The sequence below is a fragment of the Mirounga leonina genome, unplaced genomic scaffold, assembly GCF_011800145.1.
Source record: "Mirounga leonina isolate KUSES-001 unplaced genomic scaffold, KU_Mleo_1.0 Mir_53, whole genome shotgun sequence".
NCBI lineage: Eukaryota > Metazoa > Chordata > Mammalia > Carnivora > Phocidae > Mirounga > Mirounga leonina.
The window spans coordinates 47310932-47332820 of NW_023270807.1; the positions used below are offsets into that span (position 1 = coordinate 47310932).

General features: G+C 42.3%; 2 protein-coding genes across 5 annotated transcripts in view; one reads left to right on the plus strand and one right to left on the minus strand.

The window, feature by feature from the left end:
- The window catches only part of ANKRD6 (ankyrin repeat domain 6), a 184455-nt gene extending 170925 nt beyond the window's left edge, over nt 1–13530 (plus strand). For all 4 annotated transcript variants that reach the window (XM_034991400.1, XM_034991401.1, XM_034991402.1 and 1 more), the window contains 4 exons: nt 711–863; nt 9636–9749; nt 10464–10590; nt 11697–13530. In XM_034991400.1, the coding sequence (XP_034847291.1) occupies nt 711–863; nt 9636–9749; nt 10464–10590; nt 11697–12265 (963 nt within the window). In that variant the 3' untranslated portion in view covers nt 12266–13530. The remainder of the gene's footprint in view (nt 1–710; nt 864–9635; nt 9750–10463; nt 10591–11696) is intronic.
- A 2331-nt stretch (nt 13531–15861) lies between these two features.
- Nucleotides 15862–20006, minus strand: LYRM2 (LYR motif containing 2). Its single transcript, XM_034991406.1, has 3 exons — nt 19922–20006; nt 19219–19359; nt 15862–18779 (listed from the first exon to the last, which is right to left on the minus strand). Exons 1-3 carry the CDS (start codon nt 19964–19966, stop codon nt 18699–18701), a joined length of 267 nt encoding a protein of 88 aa, XP_034847297.1. The 5' UTR covers nt 19967–20006; the 3' UTR covers nt 15862–18698.
- Nucleotides 20007–21889: the final 1883 nt, after the last annotated feature.

Here is a 21889-nt window from a genome sequence, read left to right on the forward strand (position 1 = left end):
CCTAGTGAGCCCTGTCTGGGCCTAGGAGGACGGGAGAGTGATGCAGGAACCTAGTGAGCCGTGTCTGGGCCTAGGAGGACGGGAGAGTGATGCAGGAACCTACTGAGCCGTGTCTGGGCCTAGGAGGACGGGAGAGTGATGCAGGGACCTGGTGAGCCCTGTCTGGACCTAGGAGGACGGGAGAGTGATGCAGGTACCTAATGAGCCCTGTCTGGACCTAGGAGGATGGGAGAGTGATGCAGGTACCTAGTGAGCCCTGTCTGGGCCTAGGAGGACAGGCCTTAAGGAAGGCTGTGCCTTTCTTACTATTCCTGGGGATGAAGATCCACTTTCAGTGTTGACTTAAGGCATGAGCTTGGAAGATAAACCAGGCGGCCCTCCTGACCTGAACTGCAGATGGCACCCCCTAGCTTAGGCCCAGGCACGCAGGGCTAGTTACCGAGCTTTCTGCACCATCCTTAGGTGACTGCATAATCTTGAGGCCCCAGAGTGGATAAAAGAAACAAGGATTGGGACTCTCTGAATCTTCTCAGTGCCTCTTGGTCCCAAAGCTTGGCCCACTGGACATCCCAAAGTTAGGCCAGGCATGACTGCGCCTCCTCCATCGTCTCTATCCCCCTGGTATACTGACCAGCACTGGATGGGTACTCAAAACCAATTTGGGGAAGGAACGGATGAGTGGATTGATTACTTTATTGTTCCCCTGTCAGGCACCGATAAATGGTTGTCGATGTGAACCCCTAATCAACAAGCTGGAGAACCAGTTGGAGGCAGCTGTGGAGGAGATCAAAGCAGAGCTGGGGTCAGTTCAGGATAAAATGAACACAAAGCTGGGACATATGGAGAACAAGACCCAGCACCAGGTCAGTGAGTGGCCTGGAATTCTTCTCATGTCCAGGTGTTCTGACAGGAAATGAAATCAGAAAGAGCCCTCAGCACATCCTTCTATTCTGCAGCCTCTGCCCTGAGCATGTCAGGCGGGCTATCAGGCAAGAGGCCTGCTTTTGTGATTTCTTTCAAGCCCCCCCAAAATCTTTTTTTTAATTTAAATTCAGTTAATTAACATATAATGTATTATTGGTTTCAGAGGAAGAGGTCAGTGATTCATCAGTCTTCTATAACACCCAGTGCTCATTACATCACGTGCCCTCCCCAGTGCCCATCACCCAGTGATCCCATTCCCGCACCCCCTCCCCACCAAGCCAATAACCCTCAGTTTTTTCCTATGATTAAGTCTCTTATGGTTTGTCTCCCTCTCTGATTTCATCTTGTTTTATTCTTCCCTGCCTTCCCCCAGTCCTCTATTTTGTCTCTTAAATTCCACATATAAGTGAGATTATATGATAATTGTCTTTCTCTGATGGACTTACTTTGCTTAGCATAATACCCTCTAGTTCCATCCACGTTGTTGCAAATGGCAAGATTTCTTTTTCTGATGGTTGAGTAATCATTGTGTGTGTGTGTATATATATATATATATACACCACATCTTATTTATCCATTCATCTATCGATGGACATCTGGGCTCTTTCCATAGTTTGGCTATTGTGGACATTGCTGCTATAAACATTGGGGTGCAGGTGCCCCTTCCGATTACTACATTTGTATCTTTGGGGTAAAGACCTAGTAGTGCAATTGCTGGGTCGTAGGGTAGCTCTATTTTCAACTTTTTGAGGAACCTCCATACTGTTTTCCAGAGTGGCTGCCCCAGCTTGCATTCCCACCAACAGTTTGGGAGGGTTCCCCTTTCTCTGCATCCCCACCAACATCTGTCATTTCCTGACTTATTAATTTTAGCCATTCTGACTGGTGTGAGGTGGTATCTCATTGAGGTTTTGATTTGTATTTCCCTGATGCCGAGCAATGTTGAGCACTTTTTCATGTGTCTGTTGGACATTTGGATGTCTTCTTTGGAGAAGTGTCTGTTCGTGTCTTCTGCACATTTTGTGATTGCATTATTCTTTGGGTGTTGAGTTTGGTAAGTTCTTTATAGATTTTGGATATTAACCCTTTATCTGATATGTCATTTGCAAATATCTTCTCCCATTCTGTTGGTTGTCTTTTGGTTTTGTCGACTGTTTCCTTTGCTGTGCAGAAGCTTTTTATCTTGATGAAGTCCCAATAGTTCATTTTTGCCTTTGTTTCCCTTCCCTTTGGCGATGTGTCTGGCAAGAAGCTGCTGTGGCTAAGGCCACAGAGGTTGCTGCCTGTGTTCTCTAGGATTTTGATGGATTCCTGTCTCACATTTAGGTCTTTCATCCATTTTGAGTCTATTTTTGTGTATGGTGTAAGGAAATGGTCCAGCTTCATTCTTCTGCACGTGGCTGTCCAATTTTCCCAACACCATTTGTTGAAGAGACTGTCCTTTTCGCATTGGATATTCTTTCCTGCTTTATCAAAAGATTAGTTGACCATAGAGTTGAGGGTCCATTTCTGGGTTTTCTATTCTGTTCCAGATGTTTGTTTTGTTTTTAAGTTTTTTTTAATTTATTCATTTGAGACAGAGAGATAGAACATGAGCAGGGGGAGGTGCAGAGGGAGAGGGAGAAGCAGGCTCTCTGCTGAGCAGGGAGCCCGATGTGGGACTTGATCCCAGGACCCTGAGATCATGACCTGAGCTGAAGGCAGACACTTAACTGACTGAACCACCCCGGCTCCTCAGATCTTCTTTATATCTTTGGTAGAATTCAACTGTGAATCCATCTGGTCCTGGACTTTTATTTTTGGGGAGTTTTTTTATTACCAGTTCAATTTCATTATTAGTAATTGGTTTGTTAATATTTTCTATTTCTTCCTGATTCAGTTTTGGAAAATTGTATGTTTCTAGGAATTTATCCATTCTTCCAGTTTGTTAACATATAATTTTTTGTAGAAGTCTCTTACAATTCTTTGTATTTCTGTGGTGCCAGTTGTTACTTCCCTCTTTCATTTCTTTTATTTATTTGGGTCCTCTTTTTTTTCTTGATGATTCTGGCTAAAGGTTTATCAATTTTCTTTTCAAAGAACCAGCTCTTGGTTTCACTGATCTTTTCTATTTTTATTTAGTCTCTGATTCATTTATTTTCTCTCTGATATTTCTTTTCTTCCAACTTTGGGCTTTTTCTTCTTGTAGTTCCTTTAGGTGTAAGGTTAGATTTTTTTGAGATTTTGTTTGTTTCTTGAGGTAGACCCATATTACCTAAATTTCCCTCTTAGAACTCCTTTTGCTGGTCCCAAAGATTCTGTACGTTTTCATTTGTCTCCATATATTTTTTGTTTTTACTTTGATTTCTTTGTTGACCCATTGGTTGTTTAGTAGCATGTTGTTTATGCTCCATGTGTTTATGCTTTTTCCAGTTATTTTTCTTGTATTTCATTTCTAGGTTCATACTTTTATGGTCAGAAAAGGTGCTTGATATGATTTCAGTCATCTTACATTTATTGAGACTTGTTTTAACACGTAATCTATTCTGAAGAATGTTCCATGTGCACTTGAATGTGTATTCTGTTTTTGTTTAGAAGGTTCTATAAATATCTGTTAAGTCCATCTGATCTAATGTATTGTTCAAAGACCATTTCCTGGGTGGCTTGGTTGGTTGAGTGTCTGCCTTCAGCTCAGGTCATGATCCCAGGGTCCTGGGATGGAGCCTCGCATTGGGCTACCTGCTCAGCCAGGAGCCAGTTTCTCCCTCTGCCTGCCGCTCCCCCTGCTCTTGTGCGTTTTTTTCTCTCTCTCTCAGGTAAATAAATAGAATCTTTAAATTAAAAAAAGGCAATTTCCTTATTTTCTATCTGAATGATCTATCCACTGATGTAAGTGGGATGTTAAAGTCTCCTAGTATTATTGTATTACTATCAATTTCTCCCTTTGTCTCCTAATATTTGCTTTATGTATTTAGGTTCTTTGAGGTTAGGTGCATATGTATTTACAATTGTTATAATCCTCTTGTTGGATTGATCCCTTTAATATTATGTAATGTTCTTCTTTGTCTCTTGTTCAGTCTTTGTTTTGAAGTCTCTGTTTCTTATAAGTATTGCTACTCTGGCTACCTCCACCCACTTCCCTTCTGTTTGCATGGAATCTCTTCTATCCCTTCACTTTTAGTCTGTGTGTGCCTTTAAGTCTGAAGTGAGTATCTTGCAGGCAGCAAATAGATGGGTCTTATTTTTTTTTTTTAAGATTTGATTTTATTTGACAGAGACATAGCGAGAGAGGGAACACAAGCAGGGGCAGTGGTAGAGGGAGAAGCAGGCTTCCCTCAGAGCAGGGAGCCTGATGCGGGGCTCGATCCCAGGACCCCGGGATCATGACCTGAGCCAAAGGCAGACGCTTAATGACTGAGCCACCCAGGCGCCCCTTATTTATTTATTTTTTTATCCATTCAATCACCCTCTGTCTCTTGATTGGATCATTTAGACCATTTACATTTAATTATTGATAGGTATGTACCTATTGCCATTTTATTGTTGTTGTTTTGTAATTCTCTGTTCCGCTCTTGCTCTGTTTTCTTATGATTAATGACTTTCTTTAGTGTTCTGCTTCACTTTCTTTTGTGTGTGTGTGTATCCTAGGTTTAGGGTTTGTGTTTACCATGAGATTCATATATAACCTCGTAATTGTAGAGAGTCTATGTTAAATTGATGGTCATTTGGGGAGCCTGGGTGGCTCAGGAGGTTAAGTGACCAACTCTCTTGATTTTGGCTCAGATCATCATGTCAGGTCATGAGATCGAGCCCCGCGTTGGGCTCTGTGCCAGGCATGGAGCCTGCTTGATTCTTGCTCTCCCTCTGCCCCCTCTCTCCCTGCCCCATCCTCCACTCATGTGCACATGCATGCTCTCTCTCAAAAAAAAAAAAAAATTGTCACTTAAGTTTGAATACATTCAAAAAGAACTTCATTTTTAGTGACCCCCCCCATATTTTTGTATGTTGTCATTTTGTATCTTTCTTTTGAGTTTCCTTAACTAATTTTAAAGATACAATTTCACCTCTTTGTCTCTTAACCTTCATACTAGTTTTATAAGTGATTGCTTTACTACCTTTACGTTGCTTTTACTCATGAACTCTTTTTTTCATAATTTTCTAATTATGGACTTTTTACTATTTAAAAAGATCTCTTTAAAATTTCTTGTAAAGTTGGGGCACCTGGGTGGCTCAGTCGGTTAAGCATCTGTCTTCAGCTCAGGTCAAGATCCCGGTGTCCTGGGATTAAGCCCCGTGTTGGGCTCCCTGCTCAGCAGGGAGTCTGCTTCTCCCTCTCCCTCTGCCCCTCCCCTGGCTTGTGCGCTCTCTCTCTCTCTCAAATAAATAAATGGAATCTTAAAAAATTTTTTTTCTTGTAAGGCTGTTTTAGTGGTGATGAATTCTTTCAGCTTTTGTTTAGGAAAGTCTTTATCTCTCATTCGATTCTGAATAATAAACTTGCTGGGCAGAATATTCTTGGTTGTAGGTTTTTTTTTTTCCAGTACTTTGAATATATCACGTCACTTCCTCTGGCCTGGAAAGTTTCTAAAAAATCAGCTGATAGCCTTATTGGGGTTTCCTTGAATGTTACTAGTTACTTTTGCTGCTTTTGAAATTCTCTTTATCTTTACTCTTTGACATTTTAATTATGTGTCATGGTGTGGATCTCCTTTGGGTTCATTTTGTTTAGAACTCTCTGTGCTTCCTGAACCTGGTGTCTGTTTTCCTCCCCCAGCGCAGGGAAGTTTTTAGCTATCTCTTCACATAAGTTTTCTGTTCCGTTCTGTCTTTCTCTTCCTTCTGGGATGCCTATAATGCAAATGTTTGTGGTTGTCAAAGAGATCCCTTCACCTATCATTATTTTTTAAAATTATTTTTTCTTCTTTTGTTCAGTTTGGGTGCTTTCCATTACCTCATCTTCCAGATTCCAGATCCATTCTTCCTCATCCTCTATTCTGTTGGTTCCTTATATTGTGTTTTTCATTTTAGTTACTATATTCTTCTCTGATTGGTTCTTTTTATATTTTCTGTTTCTTTGTTGAGGTTCTGAATTCATCCTCTTCTGTGCAGCTGGTGAGCATCTTTAAGACCATTACTTTGAACTCTTTTATCAGGCAGATTGGCTACCTCCGTTTCATTTAGTTCTTCTTTTGTTTTGTTCATTTGTTTGAAGTATATTCCTCTGTCTCCTCGTTTGCTTGACTTTCTGCTTTTGTTTCTTGGGCAGAATCAGGCAAAACAGCTACCTATCCTAAACTTGAAGGAATGGTCTTATGTATGGTAATCCACTCTGCAGAGTGTGTATGCTTGGTGACTTTGGCTGGCTGGCAGAACTGTGGCTGGTGTGGCCTGGCGGGGGGGGGGCGGTGGTCTCCGGGCTCTCTGCACTGGGGCTTAGTGGCATGGCCTGAACTGAAGTGGGTGCAAATTGGGGCAGTCCTGGGGCTCTCTGTGCCAAAGGCCTCATGGCAGGTCAGTTGAAGCTGAAGTGTGGGTATAGGGATGTCCCGGAGCTCTCTATGAGGAGGGTGCCCTGGCAGACCAGCGGAAGCTGAAGTGGGTGCAAGGTGATGTGTTGCAGGTTGCTCTTCACGGGATGTACCCTGGCACGTCATCTGGAGCCACAGGGGAGTGCGGGGGAGGTCTCAGGGCACTGTGTTGAGTGTGCCCTGGCAAGTCACTGGGAGTTGCAGCGACGTGGGCCTGGAGTGTCCAAGGTGCTTTGCGTCTGTGTCGCCTTGGCAACATGGCTGGAGCTGTCGTGAGCACTGACCAGGGTGTCCATGTGTGTGCCATGCTGGGGCTGCCTTGGTGGGACAGCTCGGGCTGGTGTGGGTTAGGGCAGGGCCCACTGACGTGGCAGGATGCCTGGAGTGCCCAGGCCCTGCTCCCATCTGCGATATCAAGGTGATGGGGGAACAGAGATTCTGGTGCTTGCCGGCCCTCCTGACTCGAGAGCTTTCCGACGGCTCCCCCGACATCTGGCAGGGCTCTGGTGCCTTTGTATTCTAGTTGCCCTTTTACATCCAGGCTTTTCTTCTGTGCACCAGGACAGACAAATCTTTCCACGTTTGCTCAGTACTCTCTGCACTACAGTTCAGTGTTGGGGGGGTCCCTTTGGTACCATGTCTCTGCCTTCCTGTTCTCTATATGGTTTATTTTCTGTGGCACAGAAACTGCTCAGTCATCCCCCAGGGCTTTAGGAGGAATTGCTCTATAAATAGGTGTAGATTTGGTGGGTCTGTGGAGGAGATTAAGGGCCTTACGACCTCCCCATCTTGGACCCGAAGAGCCCTTGTCATCTTTGTAACTATGTTTAAATTTAGTAATGTCTTCGACATCCTGAGTTTTGTTGTGCTGTTTAAGACAATGTACTCTTCTGTATATGGAGCTAAACATATCATTTGTTTTTGTCTAGTACATGGTTTATTTATTTATTTTTACCTCCAGTATAGTGAACAGTGTTATATTTCAGGTGTACTATAGAGTGGTTTAACAATCTCACACATCACCCAGTGGTCATCCCAAGGAGTTCATTCCTAAATCCCCATCACCTATTTCACCCAAACCCCCACCCACCTCCCTAAGTTACACCTTAGGTTAACTTAATACTAGGTCTGCATTGGCTCAAGTTGTAGATTTACTGTGTGTTCAGTCTCTTCAACCCCTTAGGACTTTAACAAATGAGAAAAAGAAGGCTTGACTACACAGAAACATATGCTCAAGGATTGTGAAAACCTAGAGTTCGATGAATACTAGATGAAACCTTAAGTTAGGTCACCTTAAGTTATATATTTTTGCTTCCAGCTTTTTTCACCTAATTTGATGTCCTGAGCACTTTCCCATGTCCTTTGCTTCATAATAGTCCAGCATATTAATACAACAGTTTATTTAACTATTCCTTTTTATTAGACTTTAAAGTTGCTTATAGTTTTTCACTCTTATAAATAACGCTATGATGGACATTTATGTGCGTAAATGTTTGCTTTTTTTTTTTTTTTTAAGATTTTATTTATTTATTTGACAGAGAGAGACACAGCGAGAGAGGGAACACAAGCAGGGGGAGTGGGAGAGGGAGAAGCAGACTCCCCACTGAGCAGGGAGCCTGATGTGGGACTCAATCCCAGGACTCTGGGATCATGACCTGAGCCGAAGGCAGACGCTTAACGACTGAGCCACCCAGGTGCCCCATGCGTAAACGTTTGCTTTTCAAGTTATTTGCTCAGATTTAGGATAACTGGGTCCAGAGTTAAGAATATGTTTAAGGCTCTTGACAAATATTAGTAATCTACTTAACAGAAAGGTTGTGTGAATTTATATCCAACAGGCAGGATAGGATATAAATTGAGTCTCTGTCTCAAACTTTTGCTGTCATTAATATTATCATTTTTCAAGTTTTTGTCGAATTAAGAATACTGTTTAATTCTTGTTTCCTTGTTTGTTGGTGAGGTAGAACATTTTGGGTTTATTTGCTATTTGTACTTCATGGAAAGCGCCTTCAAGAAATCTTTTCCTAATGCCATAATATATTAGTTAAGACTGTCTTATAAATAAAACCCACTTCGGCTAGCCTAAGCCCAGAGAGGAAATGTGTTAGATAAATGCTGGATCTTCTCAAGGACCTTGCTTCATTTCAAGGAGGGTGACAGATGGGGGTGTGGAACCTTCGTCCTAATTCCTAACCACAGGTAAAGGACCCTGGTGTGGCACGAGTCAGGCACTCCTGCGTGAATCAGTCAGCCATGCCCTGGAACAAAGCTCTGTCAACACGGTTGCTCTTGACAGAGGATAAGGAGGTAGGGGAGTAGGCCAATCCTAGAAAACAGGAGAGCGGCTCACAGGAAAACATGAGGGCTGAAGGAACGAAACAGAAGGTGCTCACCACATCTCCGGAACCTACTGCTCTATTAGTTTTTTGAGCATCATGTGTGTCCCTGACGAGAGAGCTCAGCAGCGAGCCCTCGTGGGCTGGCCCCTCCTAACAAAGTTCCTTTCCCCTGTTTGGACCTTGTCAAAGCAGTGGAAGTTTGGCTTTCCTGGGTGTTAGGGCCCTATGGGAAATGTCACGATGTTGGGGGGACCTAGGAGGGCATGACTGAAAGGGGACAATCATCTGTTCTCTGACACACCCACTTTAATTCCCCCCCCTTCTTCACACTTGCTTTGACTACTTTCAGCGAAGCACTAAGGGGGTTGGCTCATTAAGAACACTGGATAAAAGCGCTGAGCATTCAGCTGCTTTTGCTGCCTCACAGGCAGCCACTAACATTTAAGGGTGGGGTGTTAAAAATTAATAGAAAGGATAATTAAGATCAGGTACAGCTGCATACTTCTAGAAGTAGTTTTTCCTTTCAATAATAGTCTTGGAAATAATGTTCTAAAACATATAAAAATTCTATGTACAAGGTCTGTTGGCTTATGTTGTAGATTTACTGTGTGTTCAGTCTCTTCAACCCCTTAGGACTTTAACAAATGAGGAAAAAAAGCCTTGAATAACAGAAACATGCTGAGGGATTGTGAAAACCGAGAGTTCGATGAATACTAGATGAAACTAGGATAAAAGAGAAGTGGAGGCTTGCTTCTGTTCTCTCTGGCCCCTGCTTGGTCCCCCAGAGCCCCGTCTCAGGAGTCAGGAGTCCGCGCCCCATCCTTAGATCATGTCAGTCCTGTGCTCTTTGCCCGCTGAATCCTAGATGCGTGTTCTGGACAAGCTGATGGTCGAGCGGCTCGCAGCGGAGAGAACGGAGTGCGTGACCCGCCTGCAGCAGCATTCAGACACCGAGAAGCACGAGGGGGAGAAACGACAGGTGAAAACCAGGATGCGTCGTTAGCTGGGTATTTACTGCACCTCTCCACCGAGTTAAGACTTGGACCCATCGCTGGAAACCCAGGGGCCAAGAACCCATGAAAGCATTTGGATTATGTAGCATGTCCTTTTTAATGTCCTTTTATTCATTTATATAATGCATAGAAAAGAACATGTAGTTCAGTCCATTTGTTGCTGAATATTCTGGTAATTGGTGGAGACTGAAACGTTCATAGAATACGCTGGGGAAGATGTGGTCTCTGCTTGGAATCTCTTCTATGTATTGTGCATTTGTTAGGCATTGCTCTGTTGTTGAGCTAGAGTTGTTTCCTGCCCTTGGGGAGTTCGTCTAAGAACAACACACATAAAATGAGTCCTTGTTGAATGTGTGAGAGTTCATGCTCCTGAACAGCCAAAAATTCTTGATTTGTAAGATTTGGGAAGCTTTGGGTGTTCAAGGTGTCTCTTGCCCTAAGTCACTCAAAGATTATAGAAACTATCAGGTTTGGTGCTGGGTGAATCCTGGTCTACACAGGGCAGCAGAGAAGGCTGTGTGGCTGTGGGAGTGGAGGGAATCCACAGCTTTTAGGCTTGTCAAGATGATATCCTGAACTTTCATAATTGAAGAGTCCACTCTTGATGCTTTCATTCATAAACCACATGTCCAATTCACCTAATCATTTGTGCGGGTTTGTTTTTGTTTTTGTTTTTGTAGATGTCATTGGTGGATGAATTAAAAACCTGGTGCATGTTAAAGATTCAGAATCTGGAGCTGAAGCTTTCTGGAGATTCTAGGGCCTCTAGGACCAAATCCGTACCATCTACTTACGAGTCCTCTACAGGTAACGCGTGTGCAGAGAGAGCCATTCCATCCAAAGGTGGTAAAACCCCCCGAGATTGTTCTCTGCTGTATCCAAAGGCAGCCCCTAGGATATAGGGCTGTGGAAAACACTGGAGTCTAAATTCTATAGGGCTGAGAACTTACTTTGGTTACTGCTGTACTTTCAGTTACTATACGGTAATAAGGTACTCCTATTTAAGTATTCAGACATTTCTGAATAAAGGAATAATCAAGAATTGTTGACTGGTGATAGCAGTGTTTCAGGTACAATGTTGATGGTGTCAGAGTGGGTCCCAAAGATGAAGAGTGAGGAATGAACATCTGTCTCCTCAGCAGGCTCCTTGCCCTGGCCCTTGAGCTGCTTTCTACTTGATCAGCCTTTGACCTTTGTCCAACTGTGTAAAACCTCCATAAACAGCAGTTCATATATTGAAGCCCCAGGTGCTAGATAGAGATCTTTCAAGCAAAGTGTCTTTTCATTAGCCGCAGTGATTATACTCCGTGCTAATTTTGAGGACATTTAGAACCTTCGTAATTAGGCCTCTGTGAGGGATTTTGATATGTCATGTGTATTATGTTATTATAGGCCATTTCTGGAACTGTGGTTTTGTCTTCTTTGTGCCCATAACATTGGGGAAATCCTGGGCAAATTTTTCATGCTAGGTCTAGTTATGGAACTTGGCTGGAGCTCTGGGTATAGAGAGCTAGTAACTGGGGCTATGGTGTGGAAAAGGCCCAGAAATTAGGGAATGGGCAGATTCATTCTCATCTATGCATACCCAGTTCTGTTCTGGAGATACTTGGTGAGCTGTGTCATCCTTAGCAATCACAAAATTACCCAGAGCTTTCGAAGCTTTCTAACTGGCTAAAGGAAAGGCCAGCAACTTTTTTGGCTTAGATGCCACTGGTGTCGTTAATCCGTGAAAGCCCTGACAAGTCAAAATGATCATCGGGGGGAAGTGGAAGTGGGGAGGGCAGAGGAGAAATTGCACATGGTGGTTGGCAGTTGGGAAGGCTGATGGTTGACAGGATTAACCAGGACTCTGAAATGCCGACCCAGAGCCACGGGACTGTGTGAATGTGGTTTTGTTTTCCTTCTGAAACTAGGTGTGGATCAATCAGTGGTCACTGCAGGTCCAGTAGCAGCTTCTGACAGTTCTCCTCAGGTGGTGAGGCCCAAGGAAAAGGCCTTCAACCCCACGGCTCCCCAGAGAACACAGCAGGAGCTGTCTTCCTCAGACTGTATGGGTTCCCGGCTGAGGAATGTCAAGGTCCAGACAGCCTTGCTACCCTTGAAAGAGGCAGCCAAATGTGATCAGCAGGCTGGGCCCTGTGTAGACAGAGGCACCCAAACCAGGAAGTCTGGGAAAAGCGGGCAAACAAGGCATCGGACCCAGCACCCAGCACCCAGCAACCCCTGTGGGCCGCCACCAGCAACAGGCAGCGAGCAGACCGCCCCTCACACTCGAGATGCCTCCCAAGCTCTGGAGATTACCCAGTACTTTTTTGAGGCTGTTTCTACCCAGATGGAAAAGTGGTATGAAAGGAAGATTGAGGAAGCACGAAGCCAAGCCAGTCAGAAGGCCCAGCAAGACAAGGCCACCCTGAAGGAACATATTAAAAGCTTAGAAGAAGAACTTGCTAAACTAAGGACAAAGGTGCAGAAGGACAATTAGGACCTGGGGCGTGGCACAAGAAGGGATTCTTGATGATTGCTGGCTTTGCAGCTCTAGAAGAGCTAGGCCCAAGGTGTCCATTATTGTGCACGCAGTGGACTTGTCTTTCAAAAAAAGTCAAATTTCTGAGATGTGCCAGACCCATGCTTCCTATGCCCTGAAGTTATGACGACTTCAACAATGAGACTGAAACCAGGGGACGCTTGCTTAGTTTCAGGTGTCATTACAAAGTCATAACCTCAGTCCAGGCTCATCTGAGGTTCGAAAGCTCAGATTAAGTGAGCCACGCTTAGAAACTGACGATCTGTAGAGTCTAAACCCTAAAATTCAGGATGTATGAAATAATACAAATCAAAGGGAAGAAGAAAAACGAATCCCTTGTGAACGCCAGTAGTCATTCATGTGACGCGCACTTGCTGGGCCCAGACGGGCATCTTTCTGTGAGCGCTGTGGCTGAGATGCGCAAAATTCCCTCTCAATTCCTACTTCTCAAAAGGCTGACCTTTTAACCAGATGAAAACTTATCAAATAGATTTTGAGGAGAAAAAGATTTTCATAATGTCACTAGATCCAGCATATCTTAAAATATTTTGCAAAGTCGGAGGGTATTTAAAATAATGAGGAATTGGCAAAAAGCACTGGGAATATTTGTTAATAAACTCAAATGAGAAAGGTTCAAATCATTGGGTCATTGTTTCTGTATTTTCAGCCAACATACAGCAATACGACAATTGATTAATCCTGATTTTAAAGATTAATGGAAAAACATTCATTTAACAATTACCTGAAGCTTCTATCCTTAATCACACCCAATTATCCAAGAGTACCTTTCTAAATTTGAGCTTTTTGATCTACATTTTATAAAGAAGTAAGGCTATTTCTTGAAAGTATTTCACTTCTAATTGTGTCTGGTCATTGAAGAGCCTCAAAAGTTTCCCACTGCTTTGCAGTGATTCTGTCAAGGTAAAATAATTCAATAACTTGATCTAGACCCCACTGTTTCCCAGCTTTGTGGAGCCCCAAGGATTTTACTCTGCTCTGTGGTGTATACAAAGTTATAAAAGTAGCTTGGGTATGTTGAAATTTTGGATTTCTCCGCTTCTTGTCCCTTGGTATGTGGGATTATATTCATCTCCTCCAGATTCCATGTATGCACAGAAATCTCCATTCTGTTTCCAACAACACAGGAACTGAGTAACTATTGTCTCTAACGTTGAATAAAATGTTGCTCATTGAGCCAAAGAGAAAATGATTTCCTGACATGGGCACACCCAGAAAAACACAGTATGTTTATAGTCCCTTTGTTTTTGCCTAATCAAGCTCGCGGTTATTTTTAATAGTGACAATCTATGAACAGAGGCATTCCTAACAAATCTAGATCTAGATGTAGCTCACCATTACACAACCCAGATAGGGAATCAATTTAATGTCCTCTCGAGCTGATGTTCATGTCTGTGAGCTTGTCTTGTTCCTCAACTACCATTCAGGATGTGGTGGTGTTCCCGAGACTCCTGTTACCCTCGGTGGGGAGGCGCCTTCTCTCTTCATTCCCCTCTGTGCCCCCAGGCAGAACCACCCAACTGCAGTGGGATGGTGCCTTCGGTGTCTCTCGGGTCATGGGCAGCTTTAGAATCCTTCCTCAACACACATCAGTTTCTTGAGAACTGCCTGATACTCAAGAGATGAAATCCTGAGATACTCCGTAAGTTGTAGTCTAAGCAGTTCTTCCCACTTACCACATATCTCCTGTTACCCAAGGAGTATCCTTGTTGAGAAATGCCTGAAAACAAATTTTATCTTGACCACAGAGTGCTTTGGAAGGAAGTATTTTGATTATGTAACCTCTACCCATCAGAAGCAGGCAGCTTATCATTATGAACTGGGTATTTTTGTCCAAGTCACAGGGAAGAGACGAGGGAGGAATGAGAAGAGTCGAAGGCACCTGGTCTGGCCGATTACATGGATCCTTCTCTAACCGAAGGGAACCCAGTAGAGGCAAGGAAACAGAACACCATCAGTTGGCCTCCTAACCCAAACCAGTGGCAGCATCTCAAGACCAACAGCTTATTTTATGGGTTTTTATTCTTTAGTATTGTCAAAAATTCAACTTCGGGTCTGATGGGTATCTTTCCTTATTTTTCCCTTAGGCTATCTGCTAAAATGAGCAAATGCCATGATAGTACTCTTCCAAAGAAGCAAAACTATTAACTGAAAGTCTGTCATGTGGGTCGTGTTTGAAACGGAGACTGGAACTTTCAATAGCTATGGGGGAAAATGTAAAACACAGAAAGGTTGTGTAATACTGAAGTGGGGTTTTTATTAATGAATTATTGCATTGAGTAAAGTAAAATCTGTGGTTAGACTGAATATAGTTCTAATCTTACTTTTGACTTCGGGAGCCCAAAATAAAGGAATTGATGTTTTCATGCTTAAATCTTTTTTTTTTTTTTTTCCAGTCAAGCGCTGATACTTGAGAGGTATGTTGTCTTCTATTTAATATTTTTATTACCTTGAATTTGTCTCTTTCAAGCATTAAACATGGTTCTCAACACTATGGATGTTAAAATCCTTATTTAAAAAATGAAAATGTGACTGTTTAGTGTATATTTTCGTTTGTGTGGTTAATCAAATTTACGGTTCCCAGAAAGAGTGCCTTCATGCAGGCATACTTTACCTTGTTTTGATAGAAGGGTAACTTCTGGTAAATACAGCTGCTTTAGAGTAGAGACCAGGTGTACTGCATGAAAAATAAATTTTTCAAAAGCCAATAATATGGAAATATTTCTCAGTACAAGCTTTAATGTTTTGTTTAGACTGCTGACCTTTTAGAAAATACTGAACTGAGAGAACAAAACCTCACTTATAACTATATGCAGGCAAAATAACATTTTCTAACAAATTATTCATAAAAGCTAAATACATTTCCTGTGATATAAAAGCCAAATCAATTAAGATTTAGAAGACAAAACCAGTGACCTTTTAGAATACTTATAAGGAAAAAAATTTAAATTGTTTTCTGTTGTGATTTTTTTTTTTTTTTAAGATTTTATTTATTTATTTGACAGAGAGAGACACAGCGAGAGAGGGAACACAAGCAGGAGGAGTGGGAGAGGGAGAGCAGGCTTCCCGCCGAGGAGGGAACCCGATGCGGGACTCGATCCCAGGATCCTGGGATCATGACCTGAGCTGAAGGCAGACGCTTAACGACTGAGCCACCCAGGCGCCCCCTGTTGTGATTTTAAAGGGAAATATTCTTCTGTAATATTGTCAAAATACGGCGATAAATATGAATATATTAAATCCATGAGACACATAACCAGGAAACAGCAGTTTTCCTAATGCAAACCAGAGTGGGTAAAAAGCAATTTCCTCTTCCTAGTAAACAAAAATAGCAAATTTAATCCTGAATTTCTCAAATGCCTGACTCAAGGAAGGAAATAGGCTGCGGCGATTTCTAGTTTGGCACAAAGTGACAATTTGCTTTTGATTCTGCTTAGACCTTACTCTACATAATCCCAGTTTTTTCCCACGGTAGATGTGAACTGTTTCCTTCTGTTGTTTGACTAGCGTTTTTCTTCCGTAAGAGACAATTTAGGTAAGTGGGGGTCTCAGCCTCTCCTGAGTGTCTACTTGTGTGACTCCAGTAATAGAGACACCAAAGAATATGTGCTGCTTTTCCCCAAATATTATAATGTCCTCTGCAGGCCCACCCACAGCAATGCCTGTGCTGAGTTCAGAAACTTCCAACCAGATGGCACACTTCAAAAAAGGTAATGACGTAGGGACAGTCAGTATGCTAAATAATACCCCTAGCCACTTATCCTCATGCTAGAAAGCTTTGGTATTTAAAAAGTTTTAATATAAAGATTTGACTTATTGTAGTTCAAATACATAAACTGAACATCCAAGTACTTTAAACTTTGGGAACAAAACTTTAACATTCAAACAAGAGTATAGTTACGGGTTTTTTTGTTTTGTTTTAGAGGGCGGGTAGGGGATGAGGGAGAGGGAGAATCTTAAGCAGGCTCCATGCTCAGCACAGAGCCTGATGCAGGGCTCGATCTCACCACCCTGAGATCATGACCTGAGCCAAAATCGAGAGTCGGACGCTTAACTGACTCAGCCACCGAGGTGCCCCCACATGAGTATAGTTCACAGGGAATATCCAGAAAGGTAATTGTTGTCTAAGCCAGAACACTGATAAAGATGCTAAATAAAATGTGTTTCACCAGGAGTTCAAACCTGGCCAACATTTTAATGAGCATGGTTCCATATGGGAGGAGAAATTGTTGTTTAGCCTGAGATTTATTTAGCACTCAAATGCTGTCCATTACTAAGATTATAATAATCTTAGCGTCTGGAAGATGAACATTCAATTTGCAGTGTTTTGCCCAATTTAAAAAACAAAACAAATCCCAAGTTAGGTTTTCTTGTAGTCTGGTATTTGTATCTTACAAACTTAAACCACAAATGCTCTTACATCTTTGACATACACCACTAGGAAGAACATCACCAAGTCATGGACTTCACCTCCCGAAAGGATGATCTGTAGTGTCAAGATTTTAGATTTACTAGAAATTGCCTGTACTTGAATAGGTAGATCATGCTGCACAAAGAAAAGTGTTCTCTGTTCAGAGACTGCTCACAAATGCTTCTGTTCATCAAATGGCTTTGCAGTAGGTTAACTGATGTACAGCTATGTACAAATCTGATAATTAGCTCAAGCATTTTGAATTAGATTACCCGGCTGAAGAATATTCAGAATTATTTTGTCTTGTGGGCTGAGGCTGTGGGAGGGGCGGGTGGACCCTGGCAATGCAGGCAGGTCATGGACAAACGCCACCATCTGCTTCTCTCTCTCTGGCAGGCAGTCCAGTACTAGGTTAACCATTTATCATTCTGCAAAGTTTCTCCTACATTTTTCAGGTGCTGAGCAGATTCTTGGATTAACTTTTTAGATCTGTTCTGTAAAAGAACAGAGGACATCCGTCTATAGGACCGCCGATCCCACCTCTTCCATAAGCTTTCATTTTCACTAAAGTAATTGTTATAGATTTGGTTGGAATGTCCTCAAGTCAACTTCTCGTCTTCAATGTATTCTTCAAACTCTTTCTTCCTGTCACTGGAAGAGAACCTAATGCACCAAGGATCTTCCCTGATGGTTTCACTTCTTTCTATGTGGATGCTAAGGTAATTGCATTAGTTTCATCCAGACGTTGCCTCTTCTTTTTGGTAAATTCCTTAATGTGTTCATTAAGCTTCTGTCTCTCCTCTTTCCAACAAAGATCTATATTACCGGTGGTGGTCTTTTCAGGGAATCCTTGGACTACTGGCTCATGACACATCCGAAGAACCTACCTCAACAACCATCAGTAATGCAGAAGGATTTTTTTTTCAGGAAAGGTCCAGGGTATCTTCTGAGGTCAGTATACATCCATAGATCTCATACAATTTCTTAAAATAGTGATTTACACAGTATTATACGTCAGTTCTTTATCAGCAAAAAAATCAGTAAAGCCTTTACTAAAGTATAATTCACATATCCCACATGCAAAATATATGATTCAACGGACTTTGGTATATTCAGAGTTGTGCAACCCACACCCCCAACTTTAGAATGTTTTCATCACCCAGAAAAGAAACCCCATATCCATTTGCAATTACTTTCCATGCTATCCACACCCTGGGGAACCACCTCTTTCTTCCTATTTTAGATGCTTCATATAAATGGAATCCTACAATATGTGATCTTTTGTGACTGGTCTCTGGTACATCCATGTATCAGTACTTCATTCCTTTTTATTGCTAGATAATATTCTACAGACATCTTATTTAATCATTTATCAGATGATGGGCATTTGGATTGCTTCTACTTCTTGGCTATTATGAATAATGCTGCTATGAATATTCCTATACAAGTTTTCTTATAGAAAGATTTTCAGTTCTCTTGGTTATAAACCTAGGAGGAAACTGCTGAACTGTTTGGTAACTTAATCTTTTAAGCAACTGACAGTCTGTGTTCCAAGTGGCTGTGCCATTTGATATTCCCACAGCATGTATGAGGGGTCCAGTTTCCCTATATCTTTACCAACATTCGCTTAACTGTTTTTAATTATAGTTATTCCAGTGGATGTGGTACTGTTTCAATGTGGTTTTAATTTGCATTTCCCAGAGGGTTAATGGTAGTGCTGACCACTTGTACTGGTTTTTGCTGCTTGAACTGCTGACACATCCAAAAACATTTTCAAAATGCAGGGTATGTTTTTCAGTGTTAAGGCAATTGTTCTGATGTGCTTTTGTTTGCTCTGACATGCCCTGCTCCATGTTCTGACATTTTCCCAAGTACTGTACAGTTTGACTTGCTTTTAGGCTGCCCATCGAGTCTAATTAATACACATGGAAACTTTGAAAGTCTTTCAGAATAATGCTATCGTTAAGATTTTGCCAAAGCAAGGGTTTTTTCTAACTCTTTGAGCTGCATATTGCCTTGAGTAATCATCATCCGGATTGTATCCTGTAGAAGAAAGTGAAAGCTGGTCACTGTTTTACTTGGTTAAACAAGGTACGGCTCTATCATTTCATTTATTATTCAGGGACCAACACTGAGAATTGGAACCACTGTTAGGAAAGCCCCAAACTGACGACAAAGGGTGCACAGTGTCTGACATGCTTTTGTAAACCCCAGTCGTCATACTTCCCAAACCATCATGCTGTCCTATTGATAATCTTTTCCTGTGTGTGTATGTATGGTTTAACAGAAAAGTCAGGTGATGCTACTGTAAAGATTGTAAAATTTCAATTATCATTTGAGTGGAAAATTGGTAACATTAAAGGAATGATCAAGATGTACGTACATCTCCATGATCCTTATATTCCAAAATGTCTATTAAACTTTAAAAAAAGTAATAATACAAAATGGTCAGGGCCTGTCCTCACCATGATCTTGTTCTCACCTCTCGGGTGGCACTTTTGTTTCTTTTGAATTCTTCCCTTGCCCAGTCCTTCAGGTATTTTCGATCAGAATCATTTGGCACTTCCCGAATTGCTTGCAAAATCCTTCTGTAGAGAAGGAGAACTTGTTGCCTTCTCATGAACTGTAGAGGGGAGGAGAAATGTCAATTACAACTGCAAAATCTACAGCCCAGAGGGCTTTACTTTAGGAATCTACTAAATAGATGACTTCTCTTTGGTCCTCAATTTTGAAAAGGGCAAAAAAGAACTTCTCTTTTAAGAAAAAGGCAAAAAGTGTATTTGGGCGGTTTGCTTACTCCTTTGTCAAACCTAAGAAACCCTTAACATCGAAAGATAACCAATGAGCAGAAAAAGAACTACCAGTTACTAGCGGCTGTAACTACAGTAACAGCACTTTTTTCTAAAACCAGTGCAGGCAATCCCACTCTTTACCATAGCTCAGGACGACAGACGTAACAGTCTTCACCGTGGCCAAGGCATTAAAGCTCCGAGACGCACAGCCCGCCCGCCTCACGAACCCGGGGCCAGAGGGCAGCCCCCTCCTCCCCGACCCTCCTCCCCACCCCCACCGCCGGCTTCCGCATCACGAAGTCCCGCCCCCGCGACCCACTCCGCAGGGTGGGCTGGAGGGAGAGATGGATAATCGAGGTTAGATCCTGGAAAGGCTGGCGAAAACGGCGCTACCTGCTTTAGCGTTAGCGTCGCCGGTGGTAAGCGGGAAGTGGCCATTTCCTTCAGGTAGCCTCGGTCCCCCCCCCCCCGAGCTCCAGTGCGCAGGAGCGGAAGTGGGGGCGTAACCAGGGGGCAGGGCGAGCCGGGTTTCCTGGGAGACGGTTCGCGCCTTACACTTGGCCGCCAAATCCCCCCGCAGTCTGGCTGAACTGAAGCGGTTGGAACTGGTAATGAGCTAAAAAGCCTTGGGCAGTTTTATCCTAGAATACGTTTTCTTGGGGGTGCGAGGGGATAGCAGTTCTTGCGTCGCAAATAGCTGCGATAATAGGAGTGGTAAGGCAACGGGCACAGTTCCTGGCACTGTGGTTAGCTTTGAGAGTGAGGGGTGAAATTATTTGTGTGTTCCTGTTGGCTTTTTAAATGTGTAGTTAGAAATAAAAATTTAAATGTTTAATTTTAATGTTTGTGTCCTGTTGATGTTTTGTTTTCATCCTGGTCTTTCCTGTTTGCAACCATTTTCCCTGTGGTGGCATCTTCCATGGTTGCCGTTAGTTCATCTTAAATGTAAGGTTATTTTACCAGCAAAAGCGGGTCTATTTGGGAATAGAGAATTGCATTTGGGGACATGCAAGCTATGGCAACACTGCAGGCAAGCCCAGTAAAGGAGAGGAACTTATTTTACGGAGATGGAAGTTGAGAGGGTTTATGAAAAGCCCACTGGGAAAAAGCAAGACTTCTCACGGAGTTGCAAGGGTAGTTGATCTCTTGCAAACTGCGCCTCGCCCATCCCCCCCCCCCGCTCGGATCCTGTAATTGATGATCTTTCCTGCTGATCTTCTGTTGGAGTCTGTCATTGACCATTCTTCCTGGGAGTGACATCGAGTGGCCCAGCTTTCCTTCCCAGCCTCCCGACTCTACTTCAGTGAAGTCTCCCTTTATTAATTTTCACACATTAATTCTTAACGACGTTTTAAATGGCCGCTCCATTGGAGTTGTAACAATTTTGTATCACTAAGAATGAGGAACTGAATGTCCCCACAACTTAAGCTTTTATTTCCTAATTGTTTTATCTTCCCAACACACACGTGCCCTTAAGTTATGCAAGTAGTGTTGGAGAATCTTCGCTATATTTTGTCAAATAGAATGGTTCTGAATTAAAATACAGTCAAAAATGTTCATTTGGTTACCCATTTACTGCGCATTTACCTGACTGCCTCACTTGCTGGAATCCTTTGGTGCTCCCTCTTCCTAACTGTGCTCTTTTGGTAACTTCATCTCTCCTGGCCTCCTTCCTCATCTGTAAAGTGGAACAGGATCTACCTCAGAGTTGCATTGTATGTGATGCACTGAAAACAGGACCTGCCACATACACTCCAATGCCTAACTTTCTTGAACATTACCAGGCATTGTATGGGTGATGCTATGACTACTTTTTGAAGTTTTGTCTAATTGGCAATAGCAATTCATTTTCTTATAAAAATTAGTGAGATATCCCTTGCCACTTATTTTATGAATTGTCATGACTGGTCCATTTATGGCGATCAAGGTTTTTACAGTAAATTTATATGGCTTGTTTGCCTGTTCTTTAAAAAATTTGTTTATATAACTTTAAGAAGTCTCTGTATAGTCATGTATTTTTCTTTTGAGGCTTTTCAATTTCATTTTCTCCCCTTTAGAGCTTTGCAATTCTACATTATGTCTTCATTGTTAACTTTAAGTATTTACTCCACCTAGTTTGCTTTATGGCTTGATGTGGATGTCTATCTTTTTTCCAATTGCTAAACTATAATTTTGACACCATTAAATCCTTCTTGGGCTTTGATGCCCATATGGTAAATTTTTTTAGTGTCTGAACAAATTGTTCAGGATTATTTTATGTAAGACTAGTACATTTTATTATTTGGCAGGACTAACACCCTACAGTTTCTTGAGAATCTTTTGTATCCTTTCCCTCCAAATCATCGTAAGATCTTTATTAAA

Excerpts from the sequence above, each read along its gene's own strand:
- LYRM2 (XM_034991406.1), bottom strand. The coding sequence starts at position 19,966 with ATGGCCACTTCCCGCTTACCACCGGCGACGCTAACGCTAAAGCAG. Across the intron at positions 19,360-19,921 it reads CGACGCTAACGCTAAAGCAG|TTCATGAGAAGGCAACAAGT; the intron begins GTAGCGCCGTTT and ends TCCCCTCTACAG. Across the intron at positions 18,780-19,218 it reads ACAAAAGTGCCACCCGAGAG|GATACAATCCGGATGATGAT; the intron begins GTGAGAACAAGA and ends TTTCTTCTACAG.